The sequence below is a fragment of the Felis catus genome, chromosome B3, assembly GCF_018350175.1.
Source record: "Felis catus isolate Fca126 chromosome B3, F.catus_Fca126_mat1.0, whole genome shotgun sequence".
Lineage (NCBI taxonomy): Eukaryota > Metazoa > Chordata > Mammalia > Carnivora > Felidae > Felis > Felis catus.
The window spans coordinates 19512606-19538897 of NC_058373.1; the positions used below are offsets into that span (position 1 = coordinate 19512606).

Consider the following 26292-nt stretch of genomic DNA (forward strand, 5'->3'; position numbering starts at 1 on the left):
CAGAGAGCAAGCAGGGGAGGGGTGATAGAGAGAGAGGGGGACAGAGAATTTGAAGCAGGCCCCAGGCTCTGAGCTGTCAGCGCAGAGCCTGATGAGGGGCTCAAACTCACAAAATGTGAGATCATGACCTGAGCCAAAGTCAGATGCTTAACTGACTGAGCCACCCAGGCGTCCCATGGCCTTCTGTTAATATTTGAGGATGAACTTCTGCAGATTTCCAGAGTTCTATCTACAGTTCTTTTTTCTGGTACTCTGTCTTGCAAACTCCAGCTACCTGGGTCTCCTCCCAACTTTCAGTTCAGCTTCTTCAATGCTGGGAGTCAGCGAGGCCTCACTGTTCTATATTGTATCTTGGAAAATCTCTGGAAGCAGTAACTGGAGCAACGATATGACCACCTTGCATGTTCCCATTTCTCTAGGATCACTGTCTTTCATGATCTGATGACCAGTATGTTGAAACCATTATCTATTTGATTGGGTTGTTTCAGATGGGTGGGTAAAAGCAGACACTGCTATCCCATCTTGGCTGGAAGGGGAAATCCAAAAGGAGAGACCTTAATACAAAGAATTGTTAACTACCTAACCAAAGGGTAAGGGGAAACATTAAGATATCATGGAAGTGGCAGCTACAGAAGCAGCTACTAGTCCTAGGACTGACAGAACAATGGGGGACAGCTGGAATTCTTAAAACTTAGAATCTTAAGAGGAGAGACCCTACAGAGCTGAAACTCAGATATCTGAGGAGGGGACCCTGGGCAGTAAGGGCTGGTCTCTCTGGCATCAGGGAAAACTGAATCACATGAGCTACTGCTATAGGAAGGACTTGCTTCTGCTGGGGTGAAGAAGCATGGCTGGGGTAATGTTTCTAGGAAAAAGAGGCAGAAAGTCCCTTCACCCTCCTTCAGCCATGCAGCTTCCCTCTAGCATCCCCACCATTGGCAGTGACTGAGAAGGAGCTGCTGGCTAAGCAGAAAGTTAGTTTGCCAAGTCCCATCGCACACATCACAAGCACCACCCACAAGAGAGTGGGACTGAAGCTAAGAGAAAATTAATAACCGGCATGTCAATCAAGGAAATAGTGAGTAGACCTCTCAACTTGTTGGAGAATGCCAACCCTTCTATATACTTGTATAGTTTCTAGAATATGAATCATCCCTTAATGTTAACATATTATGCTGCACTGCAGGCATTATCAGAATATGTAATAAAATTATCCACAAGCCTTGGCTAGCCAAAGCTTGGCTAGATTTACTGCAAAGATATATCATGGCCTGACTATAACTGCAAAAAGTTGGAAACAACCTAGATACCCAATAATAGGGGAATGATTAAATTGTGGTCTAGATGAACAATGAGATACTATTATATTATTTTAAAATATATTATATATTATGTTGTGATACATTGTTTTTACGTCATGAATTTGTTCACATTTTAACCTCTTTTGTTGACCTTCCATCCTGCTTCTCCACCTTCTAACCAGGATCATTTTCCTTTGTATTAAAGAATACCTCTCAGAATTTCCCTTGGTATATGTCTGTTGATTGTAAACTTCCTCAGTTTTTGTCTAAAAATGTCTTTATTTTTTTAATTTTTTAATGTTTATTCATTTTTCAGAGGCAGAGAGAGACCGTGTGAGTGGGGGAGGGGCAGAAAGAGGGAGACACAGAATCCCAAGCAGTCTCCAGGCTCCAAACAGTCAGCACAGGGCTTGAACTCACGGACTGTGAGATCATGACCTGAACCGAAGTCAGACACTCAACCAACTGAGCCACCCAGGCGCCCCTAAAAATATCTTTATTTTGCCTTAATCATTGAAAAATAGTTTTCCTGGGTAGAGAATTATAGGATGGGAGTTATTTTCTTTTGAGTCACTATAGATATCATTCTAGCATCCTGGTTTCCAGTAGTCGTTCTGATAGAAGCCAGCTATCAGTCTACTCCATCAAGGATAAGCTCCTATAAAGATTTCTTTTTTCCTATGGCTGATTTTTAAGTTCTTTGTCTTTGGTTTTCAGTAGTTTTACCATAGTATGCCTGCGTGTATTCTTTGTATTGATTCTGATTGGGATATGTTGGGTTTTTGAATCTGTGGATTGATGTCTTTCATCAGGTCCAGAAAAAATGTCTACCATTATTTTCTCAAATAATACTTCTGTCTGATTTTCTCTCTCCTCTTCTACTGTGACTATAATTCCAAATATGTTAGACCTTCTCTCTATATCTACTATGTATCTACTACAATCTTTACCTTGTCTTCTGTATTATTCAGCATTTTATTTCTCTTTGTTTCATTCCAGATTATTTATTTTCACCTATTTCCCAGCTATTTCTTTCTTCCGTTTTGACTACCCAGCTATTAAACCTGTCCATAAACTATTATTTTTAGTTACCGATTTGTTTTCAACCTTAAAATTTATTTTTTAAAAAATATCCTATGTCATTTTTAAATGTTTCAATCTTGCTTTTCATTTCCTTGTACAAGATAAACATCCCTGTTTACAGCATATTTTATGGTTGTTTTACTGGAAGCTTTAAAGTCTTGGATTCCTGAGAGTACATTGCCTGTTGCTTTTTCAGTTCTCCCTTATGTGGTCTTGTCCCCTCATGTGTCTAATTATCTTTGATTATGTGCTGGAAAGTACTTACAAAATTATGTGTGGAAATAATTTGAAGTCTAGGATAGGCTTATCTTCCTTCAGAGAAGATTGTGATTGCTTCTGTCAGGCATCTGGGAACAGTTATAGTCCATGACTACCTTAATTCTGTTGCCAGGCTGAGATTTTTGTGAGCCACCAAGATGACTGGAAGCCAGGCTGCAAAGTCTGTTCAGGCCTTTAAAGTTAGGGTGAGGGCTTTAGCAAGGTTCCCAACCTTGCCAGACCCTAGATTCAATGTTCTCTAGCCTTGAGAGGCCAGGAAAGACTGTCAGATACCTTTTGAACTGACAAATGTTCCAGGTGTTACTGCCCTTTATTCCCAGATGTTGGCTTTATAACTGCATGATTAAAAAAATATGTTAACCTATCTTGGTTATGGTTTTTTTAAGTTATTTTAAGTTATTTTAAGAAGGTTTTTTTTAAGTTATTTTAAGAAGGATGGCTGGCATGAACCACCCAGTCTACCATTACATGAATACATTTAAGAAAAGGGATAGGGTGCTCTTGCAAGAGTCTAGTCTAAGGCACCTGTTCACCACTTGAAAGTCACAGTAGCCAATTCTAATTGTGAGGCATGTACAGTGTAATTTTTTTTTTTATTCAAGTGACTCTGCCACTTATTAGCAAGTCACTTTGCTTTTCTGAGTCTTGGTTTCCTCATGGATCAAATGTCAGGAATCATCTCTTTCACAGGGTTAGAGCAGATGATGGATGTGAAATTGCTTTGTGACAAAGGCAAAAAATTGAATGTTATTATTTTGGCACTTTCCAAATGTAATTTTGCTTTTTACTAGTAAGAGCCAAGCTCCAGAAGTTTGTAAGTGGTTGAAATATATTTTTCAAATAAATAAAATGTTTCCTAGTAATAGTCAATTTCTTGAAGTTTGTGAATAGTTTATTTCTATACTTGAAATAGTTTGGGATTCTTGGTTACTTGGATGTGATCAGCTTCTAAAAATTTATTGAGCTGTATATTCACAGTGTGTGCATTTTTATGTCTATGATTTTATATTTCAATGAAATCTGTTTAAAAACCAAAAATTTGAGGGTGCCTGCGTGGCTTAGGTGGTTAGGAATCCAACTTCAATTCAGGTCATGAGCTCATGTCTCATGATTTCCAGCCCCATATCAGGGCTTGAAATTCTCTTGGGATTCTCTCCCTCTTTCACTGCCCCTCCCCCACTCACTCTCATGCACATGCACTTTCTCTCTGTCTCTCTCTCAAAAATAAATAAACATTTTAAAAAAACTGAAAAAGAGAAAACCCCAAATTTATATGTGTATATTTTTAAAAATTTTTTAATGTTTATTTTTGACAGAGAGAGAGAGAGAAACAGAGCATGAGCGGGGGAGGGGCAGAGAGAGAGGGAGACACAGAATCTGAAGCAGGCTCCAGGCTCCGAGCTGTCAGCACAGAGCCCGACACGGGGCTTGAACTCACCGCGAGATCATGACCTGAGCCAAAGTCGGACACTCAACCGACTGAGCCACCCAGGCATCCCCCCAAAAATTTATATTTTATGTGAATGGGTATTATATGCATGTAGGATAAAATTTAAAAAGTAGAAAGGGGTGGAAACATGTTTTTCTTTTCATCCTGCTCTTCAACCTTTCACTTTCCTTCCTCAGCAACCACCATTGTTGGTTTCTTTTGTATTGCTCCAGAGATTATTCTATGCATAATGAAGCACATGTGTATATGTAGGTGTCTGTACCTACATGGTCCTTCCCCTTTTAAACTCAATGTCAGCATCCTATACATGTTGTTCTGCAACCCACTTTTTTCACTAAATATAAATCATTCTGTAGCCATACTTATGAACTCGTGTATAGTTACAGTTACTTAGTATTCTGATGTATGGATATTCTGTAATTTGTATACTAATATTAGATATGCCACTCTTTTGTATTATGTACCCAAGAATATTATTTACACACCTTTTCTGTGAACGTATTTTAGGGTAAATTTCTAGAAGAGGAAATGCTTAGTTAAAGAGTGTATGCATTTAAAATTCTCATATATTCAGATTGCTTTCTGTAAAGGTTATACACTCCTGTCAACAATGTATGAGATTTGAGAGTGTCTGGTATCCCACACTCTTGCAAATATATTAAGTGTATTTACATTTGCCAATTTGATAAGAGTAAAGAAAGGAAAACAAAGATATCTCATTGTATTCCTTTTATATGGATGAGGTTGAGCATCTTTTCATATGTTTAGAAAAAATTTTAATTTTCTTTTCGGTGAAGCTTACCATTTGTGTTTTTAGTACATTTTGTTTTGTTTTCTAAAGTAGGCTTCATGCCCAGTGTGGAGCCCAACTCAGGGCTTAAACTCACAACCGTAAGATCATGATCTGAGCTGAGATCAAGAGCTGGACCCTTAACCAACTGAGCCACCCAGGTGCCCCCTTAGTACACTTTCTATTGATGTGTTATTCTTTTTATTAGTTTGTGGTTTGCAAATATTCTTTGTTAATTTGTCCTTTATATTTGTGGTTGTTTTAGCCAGGCAGAAATGTTTTATTCTTATGTGGCCATATTTATTAATCTTGCCCTTAGACATAAAGATTCCATAGTATAAAGATGTTGGTTCTCAGAAAATTACTTTTAAAAAATGAATATAAACACAATAAAAAATACCAGTGGGTCTCCTTCCTTCCTTCCTTCCTTCCTTCCTTCCTTCCTTCCTTCCTTCCCTCCCTCTCTCTCTCTTTTTTTTTTTTTTTGAAATAAGCATTTCTAAAGTTTGCATGGAAAAATTAAAAATGCATAGAAAAATTCCATAAAAGAATAATGAGGGTGACTGTATCCATTACACATTAAAAAAGTATTACAAAGCTACATCAATTAAAGCAATGTGGTGTTGATGTATTGTATTAGTCTCTTAGGGCTGCTATAATAAAGTACCCCAAAGTGGGTGGCTCAAAACAAGAGAAATCTATTCGTTTCCAGTTCTAAAGATTAGAAGCCTGAAATCAAGGTGTGAACAGGCCATGCTCACTCTGAGACTCTGGAGAGGATCCTTTCTTGCCTCCTCCTAGTTTCTAGTGGTGGCCATCAATCGTTGATGTTCCTTGATTTTGCAGATACATTGCTCCTTCCTATCCCCACCCATCATCACATGGCACTATCCCTGTGTGTCTTGTGTGTGTATCCAAATTTCCCTCTTTTGTTAAATTTTATTTATTTATTTTTGAGAGAGAGTACACAGAAGGGGCAGAGAGAGAGGGAGAGAAAAAGAGAGAGAGAATCCCAAGCAGGCTCTGCACTGTGGCAGCAGAGAGCCCAAAGTGGGTCTTGAACTCACAAACCATGAGATCATGACCTGAGCCAAAATCAAGAATTGGTCACCTAACTGACTGAGCCACCCAGGTGTCCTTATGTTTCCCTCTTCTTATGAGGATACCTGTGATATTGAATTAGGGGCCCACCCTACTCCAGTATGATCTCATCTTAACGAATTACATATGCAATGACCCTCTGTAAAAATAAGGTCATATTCTGAGGTACTGGGGGTTACAACTCTAACATATCTTTTGTTTTGTTTTTTGTTTTTTTAAAACTTTTTAAAAATGTTTATTTTTGACAGAGAGAGAGAGAGAGACAGACAGAGCATGAGCAGGGGAGGGGCAGAGAGAGAGGGAGACACAGAATCCAAAGCAGGCTCCAGGCTCTGGGCTGTCAGCACAGAGCCCGACGTGGGGCTGGAACTCACAGACTGCAGAATCATGACCTGAGCCAAAGTCGGATGCTCAACCGACTGAGCCACCCAGGTGCCCCTCTAACATATTTTTTGGCAGGGTAGAAGGGAATGGACACAATTCAACCCATAATTTGAATGTATAGATAGATGTCAAGAGAATATAATGGAGATCAAAAATAAGCCTAAATATATTTGGGGATTTGGTGTATTATTACAATGAAGGAAAGATGGAACAACTGTATAGCAGTTTGGGAAAAAAAAAAAAAAGGAAGTTGGATCACATTCTTCTTCTTGATACCAAGGTAAATTCTAAATAACAAACCTTTGAGGGGCGCCTGGGTGGCGCAGTCGGTTAAGCGTCCGACTTCAGCCAGGTCACGATCTCGCGGTCCGTGAGTTCGAGCCCCGCGTCGGGCTCTGGGCTGATGGCTCAGAGCCTGGAGCCTGTTTCCGATTCTGTGTCTCCCTCTCTCTCTCTGCCCCTCCCCTGTTCATGCTCTGTCTCTCTCTGTCCCAAAAATAAATAAACGTTGAAAAAAAAAAATTAAAAAAAAAAAAAATAAATAAATAACAAACCTTTGATCAAAGGTTTAAATGAAGAAAGTACTGGTAGAATGAGAGAATCTGAAAGTAGAAAAAGTCTTTCTAAACATGACCTAAAGCCCATAATCTGCAAATTTACTTGTAAAACTAGAAATTAAAATAGATATGACATTATCCCTGTTGTGACATTGCTTCCACTCCCTTATGGCTTCTGGGGTGAGTGAAGAAAGGTGTGTAGTTACAGTTGCTCTTTGGGGGACTGTGGGTAATGCTGGGTGTGCTCCTGGGTGCTGGCAAGCAATGTTGAGGTGAAGCCTTAGAAGATTGAAAATCTCTGATAAAGATAAGCTATCTTAAAGTAAACATTAAGAAAGTTTTTTAAAATGGGGAGGGGGTGCCTGGGTGGCTCAGTCAGTTAAGTGTCCAACTTCATTCAGCTCAGGTCATGATCTCACGGTTCGTGAGTTTGAACCCCATGTTGGGCTCTGTACTGACAGCTCAGAGCCTGGAGCCTGCTTTGGATTCTGTGTCCCCCTCCCTCTCTGCCCCTCCCCTGCTCACTCTCTCTCTCTCTCTCTCCCTCTCAAAAATAAACATTAAAAAAAGTTAAAGATAAGCTATCTGGAGCCACCTGGGTGACTCAGTTGGTTAAGCATTGAACTCTTGATCTCAGCTCAGGTCATGATTTCATGGTTCATGAGATCCAGCCCCACATTGGCCCTGCACTAACAATGCAGAGCCTGCTTGGGATTCTCTCTCTCTCTCTCTCTCTCTCTCTCTCTCTCTCTTACCCTCCCCCTTGTTCATGCACACACACTCTTTCAAAATAAACACATAAACTTAAAAAAAAAAAAAAAGATAACCTATCCATCACTCTGCTGGATACTGTAGATTCAAAGATTTAATATGACCAGTGGCCTATATCAGCTTATGTCAAGGTTGACATGTTTCCTCCAGGCATACCTCCATTCTCCAATCCCTGCCTGCAGCAGCATCTAATCCATCATAGCCCTCTGAGCCAGGTGATTCTCAATACAAAAAAGTTGAGGCAGCCACAACCTACCAATAATAGATGAAGCCTACTGGGAATTCTGGGCTTGACCCATTACAAGTATTGTCTCCACTGATTTGTGCAATGGTGCAATACCCTTAACTTATACTGTTTGTCTTTGCAAGAAAGACCAGCATCCTTGGTTTGTTTTTCAAAACTACATTTGAATTTACTATAAACTTGTTTTGGGGCGCATTTATTATGCCTTCTAGTATTTGTTTGTCCTCTGTTAAAGTCCTATGTCTGAATTTTGTCTTAAACTTTAGTGCCAGGATAAACTCTCTCCTCCCAAAATGTCTGACATCTTTCTTTTTTCTAGCAATGAGAAGCAAACAATTTGTGGTTCCCCCTGTTTGCCTTGGCTACTAAGAAACTCAGAACAGGGGCACCTGGGTGGCTCAGTCGGTTGAGCGTCCGACTTCAGCTCAGGTCATGATCTCACGGTCCGTGAGTTTGAGCCCTGCGTCAGGCTCTGGGCTGACAGCTCAGAGCCTGGAGCCTGCTTCCGATCCTGTGTCTCCCTCTCTCTCTGCCCCTCCCCCGTTCATGCTCTCTGTCTCAAAAATAAATAAATGTTAAAAAAAAGATTAAAAAAAGAAACTCAGAACAAAATTAAATGCTCGATAACGGGAACTGTATGATGTCTTTTCCCTCCTCTCTTTGTCCTCATTTTATATTGCTCTTTTATCAACCTCATTGTACACATATCCTTTCCTATAAGCCACCTCAAAGCCAGAGCATTTGCAGCACATGGTACAGGCCTCACTATCTGGGTCCCCTGCCAGGGTACCATGGAGTGCCCCCCTACCTCTATGGAAGGCTCTAGCTTTCTACTCTCCCTTGCTGCCTCAGACCTGGTGGTGACAATCACCTCCCTGGAGTTGCCAGCCCTGGGCCACTGAACCCCACCCCTTCATCCACCTAAACTTTGCCTTTGTAGGCCTTTATTAGGCTCTTCTTGATTACCCAGTTCATGCAGGCCATCTATTTCTAACCAGGACCCCATCTGCTACATACAGTGAATGTCCGGGCAGTGGGTCTGGGAAACAGACCCTCAAAATGGGATTGGGGACTGTGTTGCTCACATATTTAAGAAGCGAGCAATGGGACACTGGTAACACATAGCATGCAGTGGCATCTCAGGCATTCAAAGTATCACTGGTGACATCTTAGGAGAGCAAAGCAATGGGAGATCAAAGGTCTGAGTAACAGTCCTTGTGGCAACAAAGGGAACTGGAAAGACAGTGAGGTCACCTAGCCACTTCTGATGGGCTCCCAAGTGTATAGGGAGGACAGGGAAAAGGACAAACTGAAGGTAGTTATTTATGGTCAATGTAGAACCTAAGTGGGAAACCAGAAAGCTCTGATGGAATTCCTGTATTCGTTATGCCTGCAGGGGAGAAATGGCTGTCCAGGGCTGGAGTGTAAGGGTTGCAGAGTTGCATTGCCAATGAAACGCTTGGCCCTATACGGTCTTGCACACTAAGGGCGCTGATGGGAAAGAGTGGGACCTTGAGCTATGGGTTGATGCAGAGGAGGCTGAAAACTTTGACCTCTAAATCCCTTTGCCTCAGCCCAGCCAGCCTCCCCCTGCAGGAACACCTTTCCATGAACACACCTGGGGCAGCTACCTCTCCTGCTGACGCCAATTACAACCTCAAGGACTCACCCATTCTCCTCCTTAGTGCCTCCAGGCCACAGGAAGAGTTTGATTCCAACATATGCCAGATGGAAAAGTACCATGCCGGTAGTGGAAGGGCAGAGCTGAACAGGCCCTGGCAGGGCCTCATCCCTCTGTGCTGGCAGGAGTCTGGGAAGAATCATGGTAATGGACTCCAAGGCTCCCAGAAGGACAATGAATTATAAAGGCTTACTGGAGCTGAACTTCTCAAAATGGAATTCAGGGTTTAATGTGCTGGCTGGAGCAACAGGGTTGAATTCAGGGTTTAATGTGTTGGCTGGGGAATGGTGTTCAGGTCCACTAGATTCCTTATCTGAAGCCTGTGTTCAAAGTGGCCTAGAGTCAGCTCCCCATGATGCTGGCTTGAATGGACTGCCAAATATGGCTCCCTGCAGTTCATACAGGTCAGCTTCTTGGGGCAAGAATGGAGTGGAGAGTAGATGTGGAGGGGTAAACAGAAATTACCCAGCACTGTCACTGTCACTATCCTTGATAGTGGTAATGAACACTGATGCCTCCTCACCAGCACCATTTTTAGTGCATTGATAAAGGGATGTCCTCAAGGCCACTTCTGGACGGTATCATTAAGGGGTACACTGTAGGCCACTGTATTAGCTTCTTCTGGCTGTTGTAACAAATTACCACAAACTGGGTGACTTACAACAGAAATTTATTCTCTTATAGTTCTAAAGGAGAGTCCAAAGTTAAAGTGTTGGCATGGCCATGCTCTTTCTCTGCCTCTAGGGGATGATCCTTCCTTGTCTTTTTTGGTCCTAGTAGCCCCAGGCAGTCCTCAGCTTGTGGCTGCATCACTCCAGTCTCTGCCTCTATCTTCACAGGGTTGTCTTCAGTCTGTGTGTCTCGTCTTCTTGTAAGGACACCGATTGTTATGGGCTGAATCCTGTTCCCCCCGAAGTCACATGTTGGAGCCTTAGCCTCCAGTACCTCAGAATGTGACTGCATTTGGAGATAGCGTCTTAAAGACATAATTATGTTAAGAGGAAGCCTTCAGGGTGGGTCCTAATCCAAACTGAGGGGTCTTTTTAAATTTTTTTTAATGTTTTATTTATTTTTGAGAGAGAGTGAGACAGAGCGTGAGCGGGGGAGGGCCAGAGAGAGGGAGACACAAAATCTGAAGCAGGCTCCAGACTCGGAGTTGTCAGCACAGAGCCTGACACGGGGCTCGAACCACGAGCCGTGAGAACATGACCTGAGCTGAAGTCGGACGCCCAACCGACTGTGCCACCTAGGTGCCCCAAAGGATCTTTTTAAAAGAGGAGATTGGGACATGCAGAGAAAGGAGAAAAGACCATGTGAAGAGGCACCAAGAGGGTGGCCATCTGCAAGACAGCGAGGGGCCTCAGAGGAAAGCAAGCCTGCAGACTTCGACTTCCAGCCTCCAGAATCTTGCGATAAGAAATTCTGTTGTTTAAGCTAGCTGGTCTATGGTGCTTTGTTATGGCAGCCCCAGCAGACAAATACACTAATCACACTGGATTAAGGCCTACCCTAATTCAGCATGACCTTGAATGAACTCATTTTAATTTGATAACATCTACAAAGATGCTATTTCCAAATGAGGTCACGTTCACAGGTACCAGGGGTTAGGTCTTCCAACATATCTTTTGGGGGATAGATTTCAACCCGAAACAGCCACCAGGGCATCAGTTGACCAGTTTAGCTGGTATTATGTTGACCCCACGAGCTCTAGCTTTCAGCTGAGTTCAGCCAGTGAGTCACTGGCAGAGACTGGTGGGTGGGAAAGTGGGGTCAGAGTACTTATTCGGGTTCCTTCTCACTGGGAAGCACGGGTTGGCTCTCTCTACCACAGGCCGTCTTTGTCAGGTGGATTTCTCCCACATAGGCCCTCTCTACAGGTTCTGGTGACTGGTCTCTTTGCAGATCTTTAGCTTGTGGGGTGGGGAGGAAAGCATCAATGGCTCCCCAGTGGTGCTGGCTGCCCCTGGTATTGTACCCTCTCTCACTGGTTTCCCTAAACCCCAACTACACCTATGCAGTTAGCTTCTCTACTGAGTACTTACTGAGTACTTACTCCTACTGAGTACTTACTCCTCTACTGAGTACTTACTCCTCCATCAACTGGTTTGAGTAAGCCATGTTTCCTGCTGGACCCTAACCATTAACAGGGCATTTTCTAGGCTCCTTTTGGGATCAGGGTGTGATATATTTACCAGAGCAGCATTCTTCCTATTTGTTAGGCAATTCTCTTGATTACAAATCTTGGGGATGGTCCTCAAGGATCAAGTGGGGGAACCTTGATCCAGATTGGGTATGTCAAAGACTGAAAGACTGGTATTAGAAGATCCATGAGGATTTACCATACTTCCACTGCAAATGGCCAGTTTCTTTCCCTTCCCTGCTTCCACACCCTTCTACATGGTTTTTGTTTCTTCCATTGAGAGGTCTTCCCCCACCTTTGCATCGGGCCTGGACTTAGGAATTGGTTAGGCTGATGGGATGGTGGCAAATGTGAAGCAAACAGACTTGGAAAGTTTTGGCACACTCTTCCTGGAGCTGAATCACCATGTGAACAAGCCCAGCCAGGCTGTTGGAGATTGAGAAACACATGGCTTCCCTCACCTGCCGCCAGCTGAGAGCCAGCCAACCAGTGTGTAAGGTGTCCATACCTGTGTGATTTCCACAATGCCCCCAACACTGGTTACCTTCTTGACTTTTTAACTTCCTCTAACTCCAGCATTTGTAAGGTGTCCATACCTGTGTGATTTCCACAATGCCCCCAACACTGGTTACCTTCTTGACTTTTTAACTTCCTCTAACTCCAGCATTTAGTGGTCAGGAAGGTGAGAAAAAAAGCACATAGCAACGGCCAGAAAGGTAGGAGCAAACCAGTCACGTGCGGAGTCCTAGCAGTCAACAGTGTTTTTCCAAGGAGTGCTCAGTTATCGCCAATGATGCTTGGTTAAGGGGAGTACTGAGAATGATCCGTCAGGCAATACCACAGGTGACCTTAAGAGCTTTGGAGAGGCAGAACTAGACAGAGATTACAGAAAACTGGTTCAAGGAGGGAACTGGCAAGGGGAGAGATGTGGGCCATTGTGGGAATAAAACCCAGCTTGTGGTGCTGTGGCAGACAGAATAGGAGGGGCAGCAAGGAGGGGTCATGTGCTACTAGGCCAAACAAGACGTAACCAAGAGTTCCACCAGTTTGAAATCTGATGGCCCAGTGAGAGCCCTGTGTTCAGCAGGTCGGGTAAGGAGCAGATGACAAGCAGAGACAACTCGAAGTTTGAGCTGCAGGGAAGGGCACCAGTGGGAGCCAAGGCTCTGTTTCACATGGGCTCATTCTTTGTTTGGATGCAAAGCCTGCTTGAACATGTGGTGAGGAAGAGCCAGTAGAGAGGGCAGGGGGTTAGGAGAGGCAAGAGTGGAGTCCGTGAGAGGGTAGGGGATCCGAATGACTGTTCAAATCTTTCTCCTCATGTACAGAGGCAGGTGCACGGGTCAAGGACAGAACTCCAACTACCAGAGTTTCAACTGAAGACTCATCTGTATCTTGCCCAAGGGTCTACTAATGTTTCTCCATGATCAGGATGGACTGGGTCACACATTCATCACTGAAAACTTACAGCTCCCAAGGGTCTATCACGTCAGTTCCAAGCTGCCATCCCAGCCGCAGCCCCTTTGCTGAGGCATGAGGCAGTGTCCTGCCCGGTTCGACATGGCTCTCTGGCCCTGGCCCACTCTCTTCTTCCCCACAGGCCTCAGGTTCTGGCTCCACCTCCTCCTCCTTTCAAGAGGAGAGCAAGACCCACCTTCCCTGGCTACCTCAGCCCACCCTTCTGAAACGCTTTCTGCCCTCAGCTTGTGGCACACAATTTCCCCACTATTTCTACCCCACAGAACTGCTTCATTGGCTAGAACAAGGTCCCCACCCTGGTTATCTTGGGCCCTTGCCTGTTAGGGGTGCAAGGATGAAGTCAACTATGGTGATCAGGGCTCAAAATTCAAGCATCGTTTCTTCCCATGTGCTCATGACTTGCTAATTTCTAAATTTATGGAAAAACGAGGCTTGAGGGAAATGAGTCACAGCTCACGTATACTAAAACATGCCCTTCCACTTCTAAAATGAATCACTGAGAGCAACTTAACACGTTTTCAGCTACAGAAAATATGTAAAAGAAAGAATTATTAAAAAGTTCCTTTACAGCCCACAAGGGAATCTCTCTAAATGTAAACAAATCTGGATAAAATACTTTAACCCAAGTGTGAAACTTCCCATGCTGTAAGGCTTCTATACTGGTACAAAGCCAATCTGGTTACGAACTAGAAACTGGGATCTCCTAAACCTCACAAACCCCAACCTTGTTTTCACTGGCCTGCTCTTCTGTCTGGAACCCCTGGTATCCCCCACCCAAAATTTTCTTTTATAAATTTTTTTTAATATTTTATTTATTTTTGAGAGACAGACACAGCACAAGTGGGGAAGGGGCAGAGAGAGGAGACACAGAATCTGAAGCAGGCTCCAGGCTCCGAGCTTAGCACAGAGCCCGATGTGGGGCTCGAACTCACAAACTGTGAGATCATGACCTGAGCCGAAGTCGGAAGCTCAACTGAGCCACCCAGGAGCCCCTCCCCCACTCAAAATTTAACTCAAATGTCTCCAGACTCAAATTCTAGTCTTGACTATCCCAACCTACTTGTTTGTTAAGTACGCTGTTCAAGTGTCCTGTTTTTGCTCTCCCCAACCTTCCCCAAGAGACTGTGAGTCCCATAAAACCAGAATGTATTTCTTCCTTTCTTTATATCAAGGAAGACGACCACAGAATACTTCACATATATCAGATACTCAACTCAAGAATGTTGGCTAATTTATATATGAGACCACTCTAGGATACTTTCCCGGCTAATTCTGAAGATTAATTTTGTTCCTTCTTAGGATATCTCCACTTGACAGCAGGCTCTGTAAACTACAGCACACAGGCCAAATCCAGCCCACGAGCTAAGAAGGAGTCATCGTGCAAGGGGAATGACCCACAGGGCCCTGAGAAACCTGGATGGCCCTTGAGACACCTCTAGACAAGATGTTTATCTTATTGGTTTAGCAATTCCACTCCAAGCACCCGATTTTGTGGACAAACCCCAATGGGTCTGCCAACTCTGGGAATCATTGTAGCTGTCACGCGCCATGCTCACCACAGGAGAGAAATCATGAGGAGGGAAAATGAGTAATAGTAGGAGGTTGTGGGATGATAAAAAGCTGTTTAATGTTTGACAAATTCAAGTTCATAAAGAAGTTTCCTTGAATTTAATAAAGATGCTAAAAATGTTCTTTGCATTTTTTTTAATATTTACAGGTTTTTTAACAAAGTTCTGTACATAAAAATAAATATACAGAAACAACCCCATCAACTGTCTGCATCAGTAATCCTCGCTGGTGGGCTCACCATTTACAAGGAAGACATCATTCAACGCAACCTGTCACAGAGACTGTCCTACCAGCAAGGACTTCTAACTTGAAGAACCATTACTAGGTCTCTTTCATCTCAAGATTGTTAGTCACCTGGAGGGTCTTATCTACCAACTAGCAATTACTCACGAAATCAATGAACACACTCATTGTGTTCACAGTTAGTGAACTGTGACCAACTGTCACTACTGCTAGTGGTGAGGTCTATATCCTATGCGGACTTCGACCATTAAAGATGCAGGTGTAGTTAAGATCAGAAATAAACCCCACTCCCCTTGGCTAGTCACTGTGAAAAGTGTGCGTAAGGCAATTGAACTGAGGGTTACGGATTCATCTTGCTAATGTCAAAAGCGACACTAACAAGATTCTTAGCCTCATCCACCAGCTGACGGGCCTCTGCGTCCGGGTCTCCAGGAGCAGGCTCCACCTCCTTCACCAGACAAAGGGTTGTAACCTGGGATGAGAGAAAGGAAGCAAAACAGTACTGGGAACATTCTGTATCAAACATAAAATCGTGATCCTCACATGCAAAGCACTACAAAGCTATGGATTCTATTCTCACGGACATTTTCACCAAACTTTTAGCTACCATGTGAAAAAAATAACTTTATTCTGTGACTGCACTTTGAACTGACTTTCGGCTGGGAATAAAAGAAGCCATCCAGCTTCCTGATCTCAACTCCTCAAACATATGAAAACTCCCCAAAACACACAACAAATTTGCCCAAAAAAACCTCTCAAGATGGCTGGATTTAAATATATGGAGGCCCCTATTATAGTGCTTAACAAAATGTATACAATTCAACAGCACCTGGGTGGCTCAGGCAGTTAAGCATTTTCTTAGTCTTGGCTCAGGTCATGATCTCATGGTTCATGGGATTGAGCCCCGAGTCAGGCTCTGTACTGACAGCACAGAGCTTGCTTGGGATTCTCTCTCTCCTTCTCTTTCTGCTCCTTCCCTGCTTGCGCTCTAACTCTCCCGCTCTAAAATAAACAAATAAGTAAATAAAATGTATACATGCAAATAAGGACTGTTCAAGCTACAGAAAATAAATTTAAAAAAAAATCAAAACAGAACAGAACTTGCTGTTCTCAGTGAGAAATGGGTAATCTATGTACTCTGCCCTCATTCTTAACCCTGCAAACTCACTAGCTTCCCAAAGTTAATGGACATTTGGTAACTGGGTTGAGTCCTCAGGCTTTAGGCCAGTGAGACCTTAACTGAGGTGGTTTTGCTCTTTACTTGCTGTGGCATCTTTGGGCAATAACTCCCTATGCCTCAATTTCCTCATTTGTAACACACCAAGCTAGTCAGAGAGCATCTAGCTCAGGATCAATGGAAACACTAAGATACCATGCACATAGCAATATCATGCATTACATTTTCTACGATTTCCACTCCTCTCCTAAATATCACCACTGTTTGCTCTGAAAAATATCCCTCCAGCAAGGTAAGTTAAAAAAAATTTTTTTTAATGTTTATTTTTGAGAGAGAGAGAGAGAGAGTGAGTGAGTACACGTGCAGGCAAGTGCAAGCAGGGGAGGGGCAGACATACGAGTGCCATCATTCCACTCACTGGGGCCTTGACTGACCTCCCTTTCAACTTATTGAAGGTTTACTTTTTTTTTTTTTTTTTTTTTTTTAACTAAGTGGACACTGAGGCCAAGGAGGTTACAGGCCTCTGGAAAGCGGGATTTGCACCCACATCCTTGCCCTGGGACACTGGGTAAGAGGGCTCCCCAGGTTGGTGACTGCCAGGGGTATGGGGGGGCTTGGTATGTGCTTCTTCTGTTTAATCTCCATAATCCTAAACTTCGGAATTAGCCTCAGTTTATAGACAACAAAAGGAAGAAACAGAACCTTTTTTTTAAAAGGTAAATACATGCCATAATTGCTCAAAATGCTTTAACGTTAGGTACTTACCACCTCCTCGGAGAGGTTTTCTGTCAGGCTTCCGTTTCGGCAGGACTGATGGAGTAGAAGGCCCAGCACTATCTTCTTCCGGGGGCTTTCTTACATTTCCTTTGTAACTTTTTCCTTCTTGCATGCTGTCCCACATTTCAATCTTCTGTCTCCTTTTTTGTTCTTCAAGCTGAGGAAGAATCACACGTTACAGAATGAATTCAGAAGCTGCCATCTTCCTCAAAGAAAACGCAAACTGTGCCAATTTTCTAATTTTTGTTTTTTAATTTTAGGGCATGCAAGCAGGAGAGAGACACAGAGGGAGAGAGAGAGAAACTTTTTTTAAAAATTTTTTAAAATTTACATCCAAGTTAGTTAGCATATAGCACAACAACGATTTCAGGAGTAGATTTCTTAATGCCCCTTACCCATTCAGCCCATCTCCCCTCCCACAACCCCTCCCGTAACCCTCAGTTTGTTCTCCATATTGAAGAGTCTCTTATGTTTTGTCCCTGTTTTTTGTATTATTTTTGTTTCCCTTCCCTTATGTTCATCTGTTTTGTCTCTTTTGTTTCCCTTGCCTCTGGAGATGTGTTAAAATCCTCATATGAGTGAAGCCATATGATATTTGTCTTTCTCTGACTAATTTCACTTAGCATAATACCCTCCAATTCCATCCATGTAGTTGCAAATGGCAAGATTTCATTCTTTTTGATTGCCGAGTAATACTCCATTGTGTGTGTGTGTACCATATCTTCTTTATCCATTCATCCATCGATGGACATTTGGGCTCTTTCCATACTTTGGCTATTGTTGATAGTGCTGCTATAAACAGTGGGGTGCATGTGTCCCTTTGAAACAGCACACCTGTATCCCTTGGATAAATACCTAGTAGTGCAATTGCTGGGTCGTAGGGTAGTTCTATTTTTAATTTTTTGAGGAACCTCCATACTGTTTTCCAGAGTGGCTACACCAGTTTGCATTCCCACCAGCAGTGCAAAAGGGTTCCTCTTTCTCCGCATCCTTGTCAACATCTGTTGTTGTCTGAGTTAATGTTAGCCATTCTGACAGGTGTGAGGTGGTATCTCATTGTGGTTTTGATTTGTATTTCCCTGATGATGAGTGATGTTGAGCATTTATTCATGTGTCGGTTGGCCATCTGGATGTCTTCTTTGGAGAAGTGTCTATTCATGTCATTGGTATATTTCTTCACTGGATTGTTTTTTGGGTGTTGAGTTTGATAAGTTCTTTATAGAATACTAACCTTTATCTGATATGTTGTTTGCAAATATCTTCTCCCATTCTGTCAGTTGCCTTTTACTTTTGCTGATTGTTTCCTTAGCTGTGCAGAAACTTGTTATTTTGATGAGGTCCCAGTAGTTCATTTTTGCTTGTTTCCCTTGCCTCCAGAAACGTGTTGAGTAAGAAGTTGCTGCAGCCAAGATCAAGGAGGTTTTTGCCTGCTTTCTCCTCGAGGATTTTGATGGCTTCCTGCCTTACATTTAGGTCTTCCATCCATTTTGAGTTTATTTTTGTGTATAGTGTAAGAAAGTGGTCCAGGTTCATTCTTCTGCATGTCGCTGTCCAGTTTTCCCAGCACCACTTGCTGAAGAGACTGTCTTTATTCCATTGGATATTCTTTCTTGCTTTGTCAAAGATTAGTTGGCCATATGTCTGTTGGTCCACTTCTGGGTTCTCTATTCTGTTCCACTGATCTGAGTGTCTGTTCTTGTGCCAAGTACCATACTGTCTTGATGATTACAGCTTTGTAATATAGCTTGAAGTCCGGGATTGTGATGCCTCCTGCTTTGGTTTTCTTTTTCAAGATTGCTTGGCTATTTGGGGTCCTTTCTGGTTCCATACAAATTTGAGGATTATTTGTTCTAGCTCTGTGAAGAATGCTGGTGTTATTTTGATAGGGATTGCATTGAATATGTAGATTGCTTTGGGTAGTATCGATTTTAACAATATTGCTTGATTTCTCTTTCTCTTGCTTCATAGTTGGTGAATAGGAATGCAACTGATTTCTCCGCGTTGATTTTATATCCTGCCACTTTGCTGAACTCATGAATCAGTTCTGGCAGTTTTTTGGTGCAATCTTTTGGGTTTTCCATATAGAATATCATGTCATCTGCAAAGAGTGAAAGTTTGACTTCCTCCTGGCTGATTTGGATGCCTTTTAGTTCTTCGTATTGTCTGATTGCAGAGGCTAAGACTTCCAATACTATGTTGAATAACAGTGGCGAGAGTGGACATCCCTGTCTTGTTCCGGACCTTAAGGGGAAAGCTCTCAGTTTTTCCCCATTAAAGATGATATTAGCGTTGGGTTATTCATATATGGAGAGAGAGAATCTTAAGCAGGCTCCATGCTCAAAGCGGAGCCCAATGCAAAGTTCTAACTCACGAATGTGAGATCATGACCTGAACTGAAATTGAGTTGGACGCTCAACCAAGTGAGCCACCTGGCACCCCAACAATTTTCTAATTTAAAAGTCCTTCAAACCAAACCTTCACCTGTGTTTTCTTTAGTTAATAACAGTGCTGTCATCTAGTGGTAGGAATTTAACTCACAAACAGAAACTTTACTAAAGAAAGCAAAAGGCATCATAGAAAAATGAATACTGATCAGTTCTCCTGAAACTTGCCCATAGGAGGACATGTGAAAGAATTCTGACTTGGAACAGGTGAGCGTGGCTGGCAGGCCTGCTCTGTGGCCATGTGGCCATGTTACCTAAATCACTTAATCCCTCTGCTTTGCATTCTGTGAGGATCTAATGAGAGAAGATTTGAAAGTGCTTTGAAAGTCAAATACTACTGGAAACATAAGGAAAAACTAATCTCGGTGGAAAACTGTGCACAACAATGAGCACTTGAGAAAGCTTGTAATCCTACAGTGAGTAGGCACCCGAGGAGGGTGGGAACACGGTGCCCTGGGCCTTTGCCTCTGCTTCCTACTCCCAGAAGAACAACATTTCTGCCAGTAACTGGGTACCATAGCTTACATACGCTACATTTCCCATTCCCAGTGGAATCCAGACCCAAACTGCTGTTCATTCTGGTTCCAGTTACACTGTGATGTCACAAGGGTATGTGAGAAGATGCCTTAAGAAATCACATATCCAGAAAATTCCTCCATGGCTTTCAGAGCCCCTTGCTGCTAACCCCAAATACCTGTCTCCCCATGCTTCTGCTGTCTGCAGATACAAGAAGTCAAGGAGGAAATCATCTATTCTACACTCCTAGCTGACACAGAGAATGTCAGGATGGGACTCAGCTGACAAATCCCGAGACTACAAACAAGAGAGCGCAGTTAGCTGTGGGTCAGGCAGGCTCAGTCAGTTGATTATGACTATTATATTTGTGAAGTACACGAGACAGAACCACATGTGCTACAACAATCTGAACACTGAACACAAGCTTTTGTCCCTTTCCCAATTTTCGGGGGCTCAGACTGCAATTTTAAAAAGTGATCTTTTAAAAAGATAATTTTTAGCTGCATCGGCAAACTGCGTAAACGATCAAGCTATCTCATGGACACCACACAAAAAACTCAGGCCCTGAAGTCATCCATTCTGACATGCAGAAGGAATTCAACTTATTCGGTGGCTCTAGGAACAATAATAATTACATGGTTTGAGATCGGCAGAGCAAAAACCTAAAATATGCTCAAAACTGGCTCAAAAACTAAAAGAACTAAAACATGCTCAAAAATGGCATTTATGTATACTCTGCTGCCACTTCAATGAAAAATTCCTATGTGTGTTTATATATGGATAAATACTTCTGGAAAAAATATCTACAAATCCTAATAGGGAATGCTTGGGCAGCAGCAGGTAGAACAAGAAGATGAGAAACTTAATTTTCATGGTATTGATTTTTTATATCTCGAATTTTTTTACTCTGTGTGATTTAAAAAGTTAAGTAACAGCAATGTGCTAGTACATTCTAGGTTACTGGCTGCTTTTAGTGGAAATGTGCAACTACACACAGAAGAAGGCTGCTGAGAGAGTTACCATGGAGGAGGAATGTGTGGAACAGGTGTGGTCCTGCTCTACCCTTTCTTTCTGGGCTCCAGCCAAGCTGGGGAGACCAGGCAGAAACCACAAGAGCCACTAGCAGTGGCAGAAAGGCACATGACCCTGGAAACACCAGAAACACAGGCAAAGCCGACAGGAAGACCTATTGCTCTGCTGCCTTAGAGCCAGCAGAGGTTTCCTTCTGGGAGGATGAAGGGGGGCCCAGAAACATCTGGACTGACACTTCTCAGAAAGCAGAGTCCACACCTGGTCGTTTCAGTTACAGACAGGGTCCAATCTGGTGGGTGGTCTCGTACCTATGAAGGGTGGCACAATCCCCTGCCGGCTCAGGTCACTTCCAACCGCATCCTTGGTTCTTCCACCCCTCCCCTTCTCCTCCCTCCTCCCCAACCAAACCTGTAAAAAGGCTTTCAAAACTCCATCTCCTGCTCTCCTTCTCACCCTTGGGTTGAGCCCATCGCCACCCTCCCTGGGCTCTCCTTCCATCCGCCGAAGGTGGCCCCACCAAGCTAGTTCATATGAGATACATGGCTTCAAAGAGACAATGAAGGAAGAAGCTGAATGTGTACCCCGTGTGTCCAGTGCCACGGCACCCTGACACACCGTTTTGGGTGAAAATACTATGCGAGGAAACCACTGAAAAGCAAAAAGGTAAATAAAAGACATCTTTTTTAAAGGAGTCTTTTCCCCATAAGCCGTAAGATATTGCACAAGGAAAGCACGCTGACAGATGCTAAGTGGAAATGATTCTGTCACAACCAGTTGTTCCCAGTACCCACCCTAATGGGGGAGGCCATGCAGGCAAGCGTGTGTATACACACCCACACACACTCTTTTACCCACTAAGCCTCCAACTATTTCTTAAGACCATATATTCAAACTCAAACCGGTTCATACCTGTCTCAGTTTTTCCTTATGCTTTTCGACTTGTGCATTTAATTCTTCTTGCATTTTCAAACGGGCAGCTGCTAAAGCTTCTTGCCGTTTAACAACAACATCAGGTTCTAAAATATCAGAAACAATTTGAGAAAAAAGAAACTCCTGAGAGTCCATATTATTAGAAGGATATGGAAGTACAGATGTCAGACAATACAAAACAACATGGATTTTACACAAAAATTCTATTGCTTTGCATGTATTTTACTGCTTATGGGGGCAGAGGATTGTCCTATTGTCATAGTTCATAGCCCTAGTTAAATATTCAGGGCACCAGAAACCCTTTAGAAATGTGTTATGCCTGGGCTCCCCCAGCAATTCCAAGTCAGAGAGCCTGGCACAGCCCAGTGACTGAGACAGAAGTGGTTTGAGGGGCACCCCAAAATTCCATTCCACAACCTGGACACCTCCTGACACCCAGTCTCCAGGCTGACCAGAATGCTAGAAGAGAACCAGGAGAAGATAAAGTTTTCTGATCATTAGCCGTCACTTACCTGACCCAGATCTATACCACAAAGAGGTAACGATCCTTAGATACTTTACCCTTGTTTCTATGGAAAAGAAACATCCTTCCAGTTAGCATTAATGGAAATGAGCTCCCCAGCTTTATCTGTTTTATTTGGTTTATAAAACAAAGCAGAATTTTATAAATATTCAGCTAAGTTCTCTATCTGCTCATCTACTCAGCCCACCATGTCAAGGATCACCAAAAGGCAAGGACACAGGGGTGTGGCTAATTTTTAAAGAAGAAAACAGGGGCGCCTGGGTAGCTCAGTCAGTTAAGCATCCAACTCTTGATTTCAGCTCAGGTTATGCTCTCACAGTTTCGTGAGTTCAACCCCCACGTTGGGCTCTGTGAAGAAGGCCCAGAGCCTGCTTGGGATCCTCTCTCCCTCCCTCTCTCCCTGCCCCTCCTCCACTCATGCTCTGTCTCAAAATAAATAAATTTTAAAAAATAAAGAAAAAAACCAAAGAACTGTATGTTCAAATCAGCACTATACAAAAGTATAGGCAATCATCACTACCTAGACAGTAGTGGGAAAAGACCACTTAATTGAATCCACATAAAATGGGCTAAAATGTTGTGGTCAGTCATATGCAGTGGTAGGAATGGCTGGAACTTTTAAGTAAATTATTTAGGTATTTACTTATTTTTGAGAGAGAAAATGTGACTGGGGGAGGGACAGAGAGAGAGGAGACAGAATCTGGAGCAGACTCCAGGCTCTGAGCTATCAGCACAGAGCTTGATGTGGGGCTCGAACTCATGAACTGTGACATCATGACCTGAGCTGAAGTCAGATGTATAACTAACTGGCTGAGCTACCCAGGAGCCCCTGGAACTTTATCTTAAACAAAACAAAATGACAATTCCACTTTATAGAAATATGAAGTTTGGTAACATTTGTAAGTATCAGGTCATTCTCAGTATAAATCAATCAAGCGTGGAGTTTTTAAACCTGATTTTCCTAACAAAATCGTACAACAGCACAACATAACACTTTGGGCTGCACATTTACTTTTTGCAGTGCTTCATGAAAACAACGAGTTCTCTTTAAAAATGCCCATCTTGGGGCGCCTGGGTGGCGCAGTCGGCTAGGCGTCCGACTTCAGCCAGGTCACGATCTCGCGGTCCGTGAGTTCGAGCCCCGCGTCAGGCTCTGGGCTGTATGGCTCGGAGCCTGGAGCCTGTTTCTGATTCTGTGGCTCCCTCTCTCTCTGCCCCTCCCCCGTTCATGCTCTGTCTCTCTCTGTCCCAAAAATAAATAAACGTTGAAAAAATAAATAAATAAATAAAAAATAAAAATGCCCATCTCATAGATCTGCTCTCGTAGTGTAAGACAGATTTCACACTGCCAGCACCTCCGCCATGAAGAGGGCTGTATTGGGTGACGAAAGCAGTTTCCTAACATCACGGACACCCTCTTGATGAAATCCTGCACCTTATGCAAGATGAACAACTGTAATTTGTAGTTTGTTGTTGGATGTACAGCCAATAATCAAAAAGATGGAGAGAATGGCAGGACCACAGGGCTTCGTGGGAAAGAGGAGAGGCATGTTTGAGTAAAGGACATTTCTAAGTCTTTCCACTAATGACTACTTGTGTCACAACATGTGCTTTTCTCTCTTCTCAGTAACTGTGGGGAGTCCAAAGAATGATTTTTATCTGTTTAATTATGCTGCTACTCCCCAAACATTTAACATTTCTTTTTTTTTTAAACTGTTTAGTTTTGAGAGACAGAGAGAGTGTGAGCGGGGGAGGAGCAGAGAGAGAGAGAGACATAGAATCCGAAACAGGCTCCAGGCTCCGAGCTGTCCGCACAGAGTCCGACGTGGGGCTGAAACTCATGAACCGGTAGATCATGACCTGAGCCGAAGTTGGACGCTTAACCGACTGAACCACCCAGGTGCCCCTGAACATTTATCGTTTAGGTATGTCCTCAGAAACTAGCTTCTATCTAGCAAAAAGGCTAAATAAATTTTTGCCACAGCCAAATGTAACTTGAAAGCTGATCTGATGAGGAAGTTGCGGAAATCAAAATGTGATGGATATGAAGAACTAAGTCTGCATTTCTTGTCGCTCACAATGGTTCTAGAAATTTAGTAGGTAGAGCCCCAAGTATGGAGAAGCTGTGAAATTTTCATTTCAATCCATCCCCTAAATGAAAAACCATTAAAAGATATGCAGGAGTGCCCTACCCACCACCAAGCAGGTTTTCCATCCCATGACAATCTCTGAAATTAAAAAACCTATTGCACATTTCCCCAAGATCAATTGCAGAAACATAAAATGGTTTTCCTCTCGTGCAGATTAGAAGCAAGACCTTCTTACTCTTGGTAACAGACTAACTTTTAAATGCTAGAAGAAAGAGGTGTAAAGCCACCGCCTTCCTTTCTGTTATCAGACACTAACCCACTGCAGCCGCAGCTCGGTCCAGCTGTCTCTGCCTCAGGGCCCTGAGTCGGGTGGAAAGCTTCTGAAATACCACGTAGAGAAGGATGCAGCTGAAGACGATGTACCAGCCATAGGTGGCTAGCAGGGAGCCCACTGAAAAGAAAACAGTTTTCAAGCAAGTAAAAAAAAAACATATACTGCTAGTGGACTTTTGCATAAAATTCACCAAAAGACAAAGGAAGCATAGCTCCTGCCCTCGAATCCCTCCGGGTCTAGCTGAGGAAATGGCCTCCCAAGTAGGCAGTTAAAATAGAAGCGAGTACAATTCGGGGGTCACCGAGAAGGGACTCCTCAACCATCTGGAGAGTCGGGGGTGGAGGGCAAATCCGGAGAGCACGGGAAAGCGGGTTTTGACGGGTCTGGAGGGATGTTGATCCGACTCAGGAGGGCAAAGGCCTTTCGGACCTCAGAAATTTATAGACAGGGGTGGCCGTGGGGGCCGATACAGCGCCGGGTATGGGGGACGAAAGCGAGGTCTGGAATGAAATGCCAAGGGCCCAGTGGCCCCAGTAACGCAAGACACAAAGGCTTGCTTCGCATAAAGGACTGGCGCAAAAAAGGGCCCGACGGCGCAGCCAGGAGGAGTGCAGCTCCTAGAAGGCCTCGGCGCGCGTTCCAGGCCAGCCGCCCGGACCTGCGTGGCCGCCACCGGCTCCCAGCCAGGCCTCCCCTGGCCTCCCCTGGCCTCCCCAGGCCCCGCCGGGCGCGCAGCGGAGGACGACCCACCAAACATGGCGGCGCCCAGGACAGCTGGTGGCACCAACCGGCAACCCGGGGCCACTCACCCGTGACGTGAAGGAAGCGCAATCCCTCTGTCTCCAGGGCCGGCCGCGCGGACAGCTGCTGGCCGTCGCGCTCCATGGCCGCCGCCGCCACCCTAGGTGGCCGGTCCGCGTCAGCTCGAGTCTTCGCCTTCCGGCCCGCCCCTCCGTATACGTGGCGATCCGGGGACCAGCGTCCCTGAGCCCCGGCCAATCGCGGCGCGACCCGGTCCTGAGACTCGGCCTATCACAGCGAGGGTGTGTCCATCCAGGAGGGGCGTGGCCAGCCGGGAGGGGCGGGGCGGCAACAGACTGTCCCATCCGACTGCGCACCGTGTGGCTGGGCGGCCTCACCGCTCGCCTGAGGAAAGCCGCCTGACTGACCTGCGGGCCGACTCCCGCGGGCGTGTTTACTTTTGTACCGATTGCACGCCGACGTCCCTGGAGGTTAGGGGCCGCCTGGAAACAGGATTTGCGCCCACATCCTTGCCCCGGGCCCACTGGGCAGCAGAACTCGTCAGATGAAACGCTGGCAGCCTCCTCCTCCAGCTGCCCGTGTTCAGGCTAAGAAAGGCCCGCCGACTCTCACGGTTCTCCACCCCTCCAGAACCA

At 44.0% G+C, this 26292-nt stretch overlaps 1 protein-coding gene and 1 long non-coding RNA gene across 3 annotated transcripts; one reads left to right on the forward strand and one right to left on the reverse strand.

Annotated features, from left to right (window-relative positions):
- The first annotated feature begins 718 nt into the window (after positions 1-718).
- LOC109500545 lies at positions 719-14951 on the forward strand. The gene is made up of 2 exons (XR_002158150.3): positions 719-1078; positions 14560-14951. It is a non-coding gene; the product is annotated as an uncharacterized LOC109500545 (long non-coding RNA).
- On the reverse strand, positions 14950-25838 carry SELENOS (selenoprotein S). Of its 2 annotated transcripts, none has more exons than XM_003986878.6 (5): positions 25705-25838; positions 24878-25012; positions 21928-22034; positions 17015-17183; positions 14950-15544 (listed from the first exon to the last, which is right to left on the reverse strand). In XM_003986878.6, exons 1-5 carry the CDS (start codon positions 25778-25780, stop codon positions 15465-15467), a joined length of 567 nt encoding a protein of 188 aa, XP_003986927.1. In that variant the 5' UTR covers positions 25781-25838; the 3' UTR covers positions 14950-15464. The 2 variants fall into 2 exon arrangements, with proteins under 2 accessions (XP_003986927.1, XP_019687505.1); XM_019831946.3 differs by lacking the exon at positions 25705-25838 and adding an exon at positions 25646-25701.
- Between the last annotated feature and the right edge of the window lie 454 nt (positions 25839-26292).

Bases quoted from the DNA above. Each gene is read 5' to 3' on its own strand.
- SELENOS (XM_003986878.6), bottom strand. From the start codon at position 25,780: ATGGAGCGCGACGGCCAGCAGCTGTCCGCGCGGCCGGCCCTGGAGACA. The intron at 25,013-25,704 runs GTGAGTGGCCCC...TTTTCTTTTCAG, and splicing joins GCGCTTCCTTCACGTCACGG to TGGGCTCCCTGCTAGCCACC. The intron at 15,545-17,014 runs GTAAGTACCTAA...CTCTCATCCCAG, and splicing joins AAAACCTCTCCGAGGAGGTG to GTTACAACCCTTTGTCTGGT.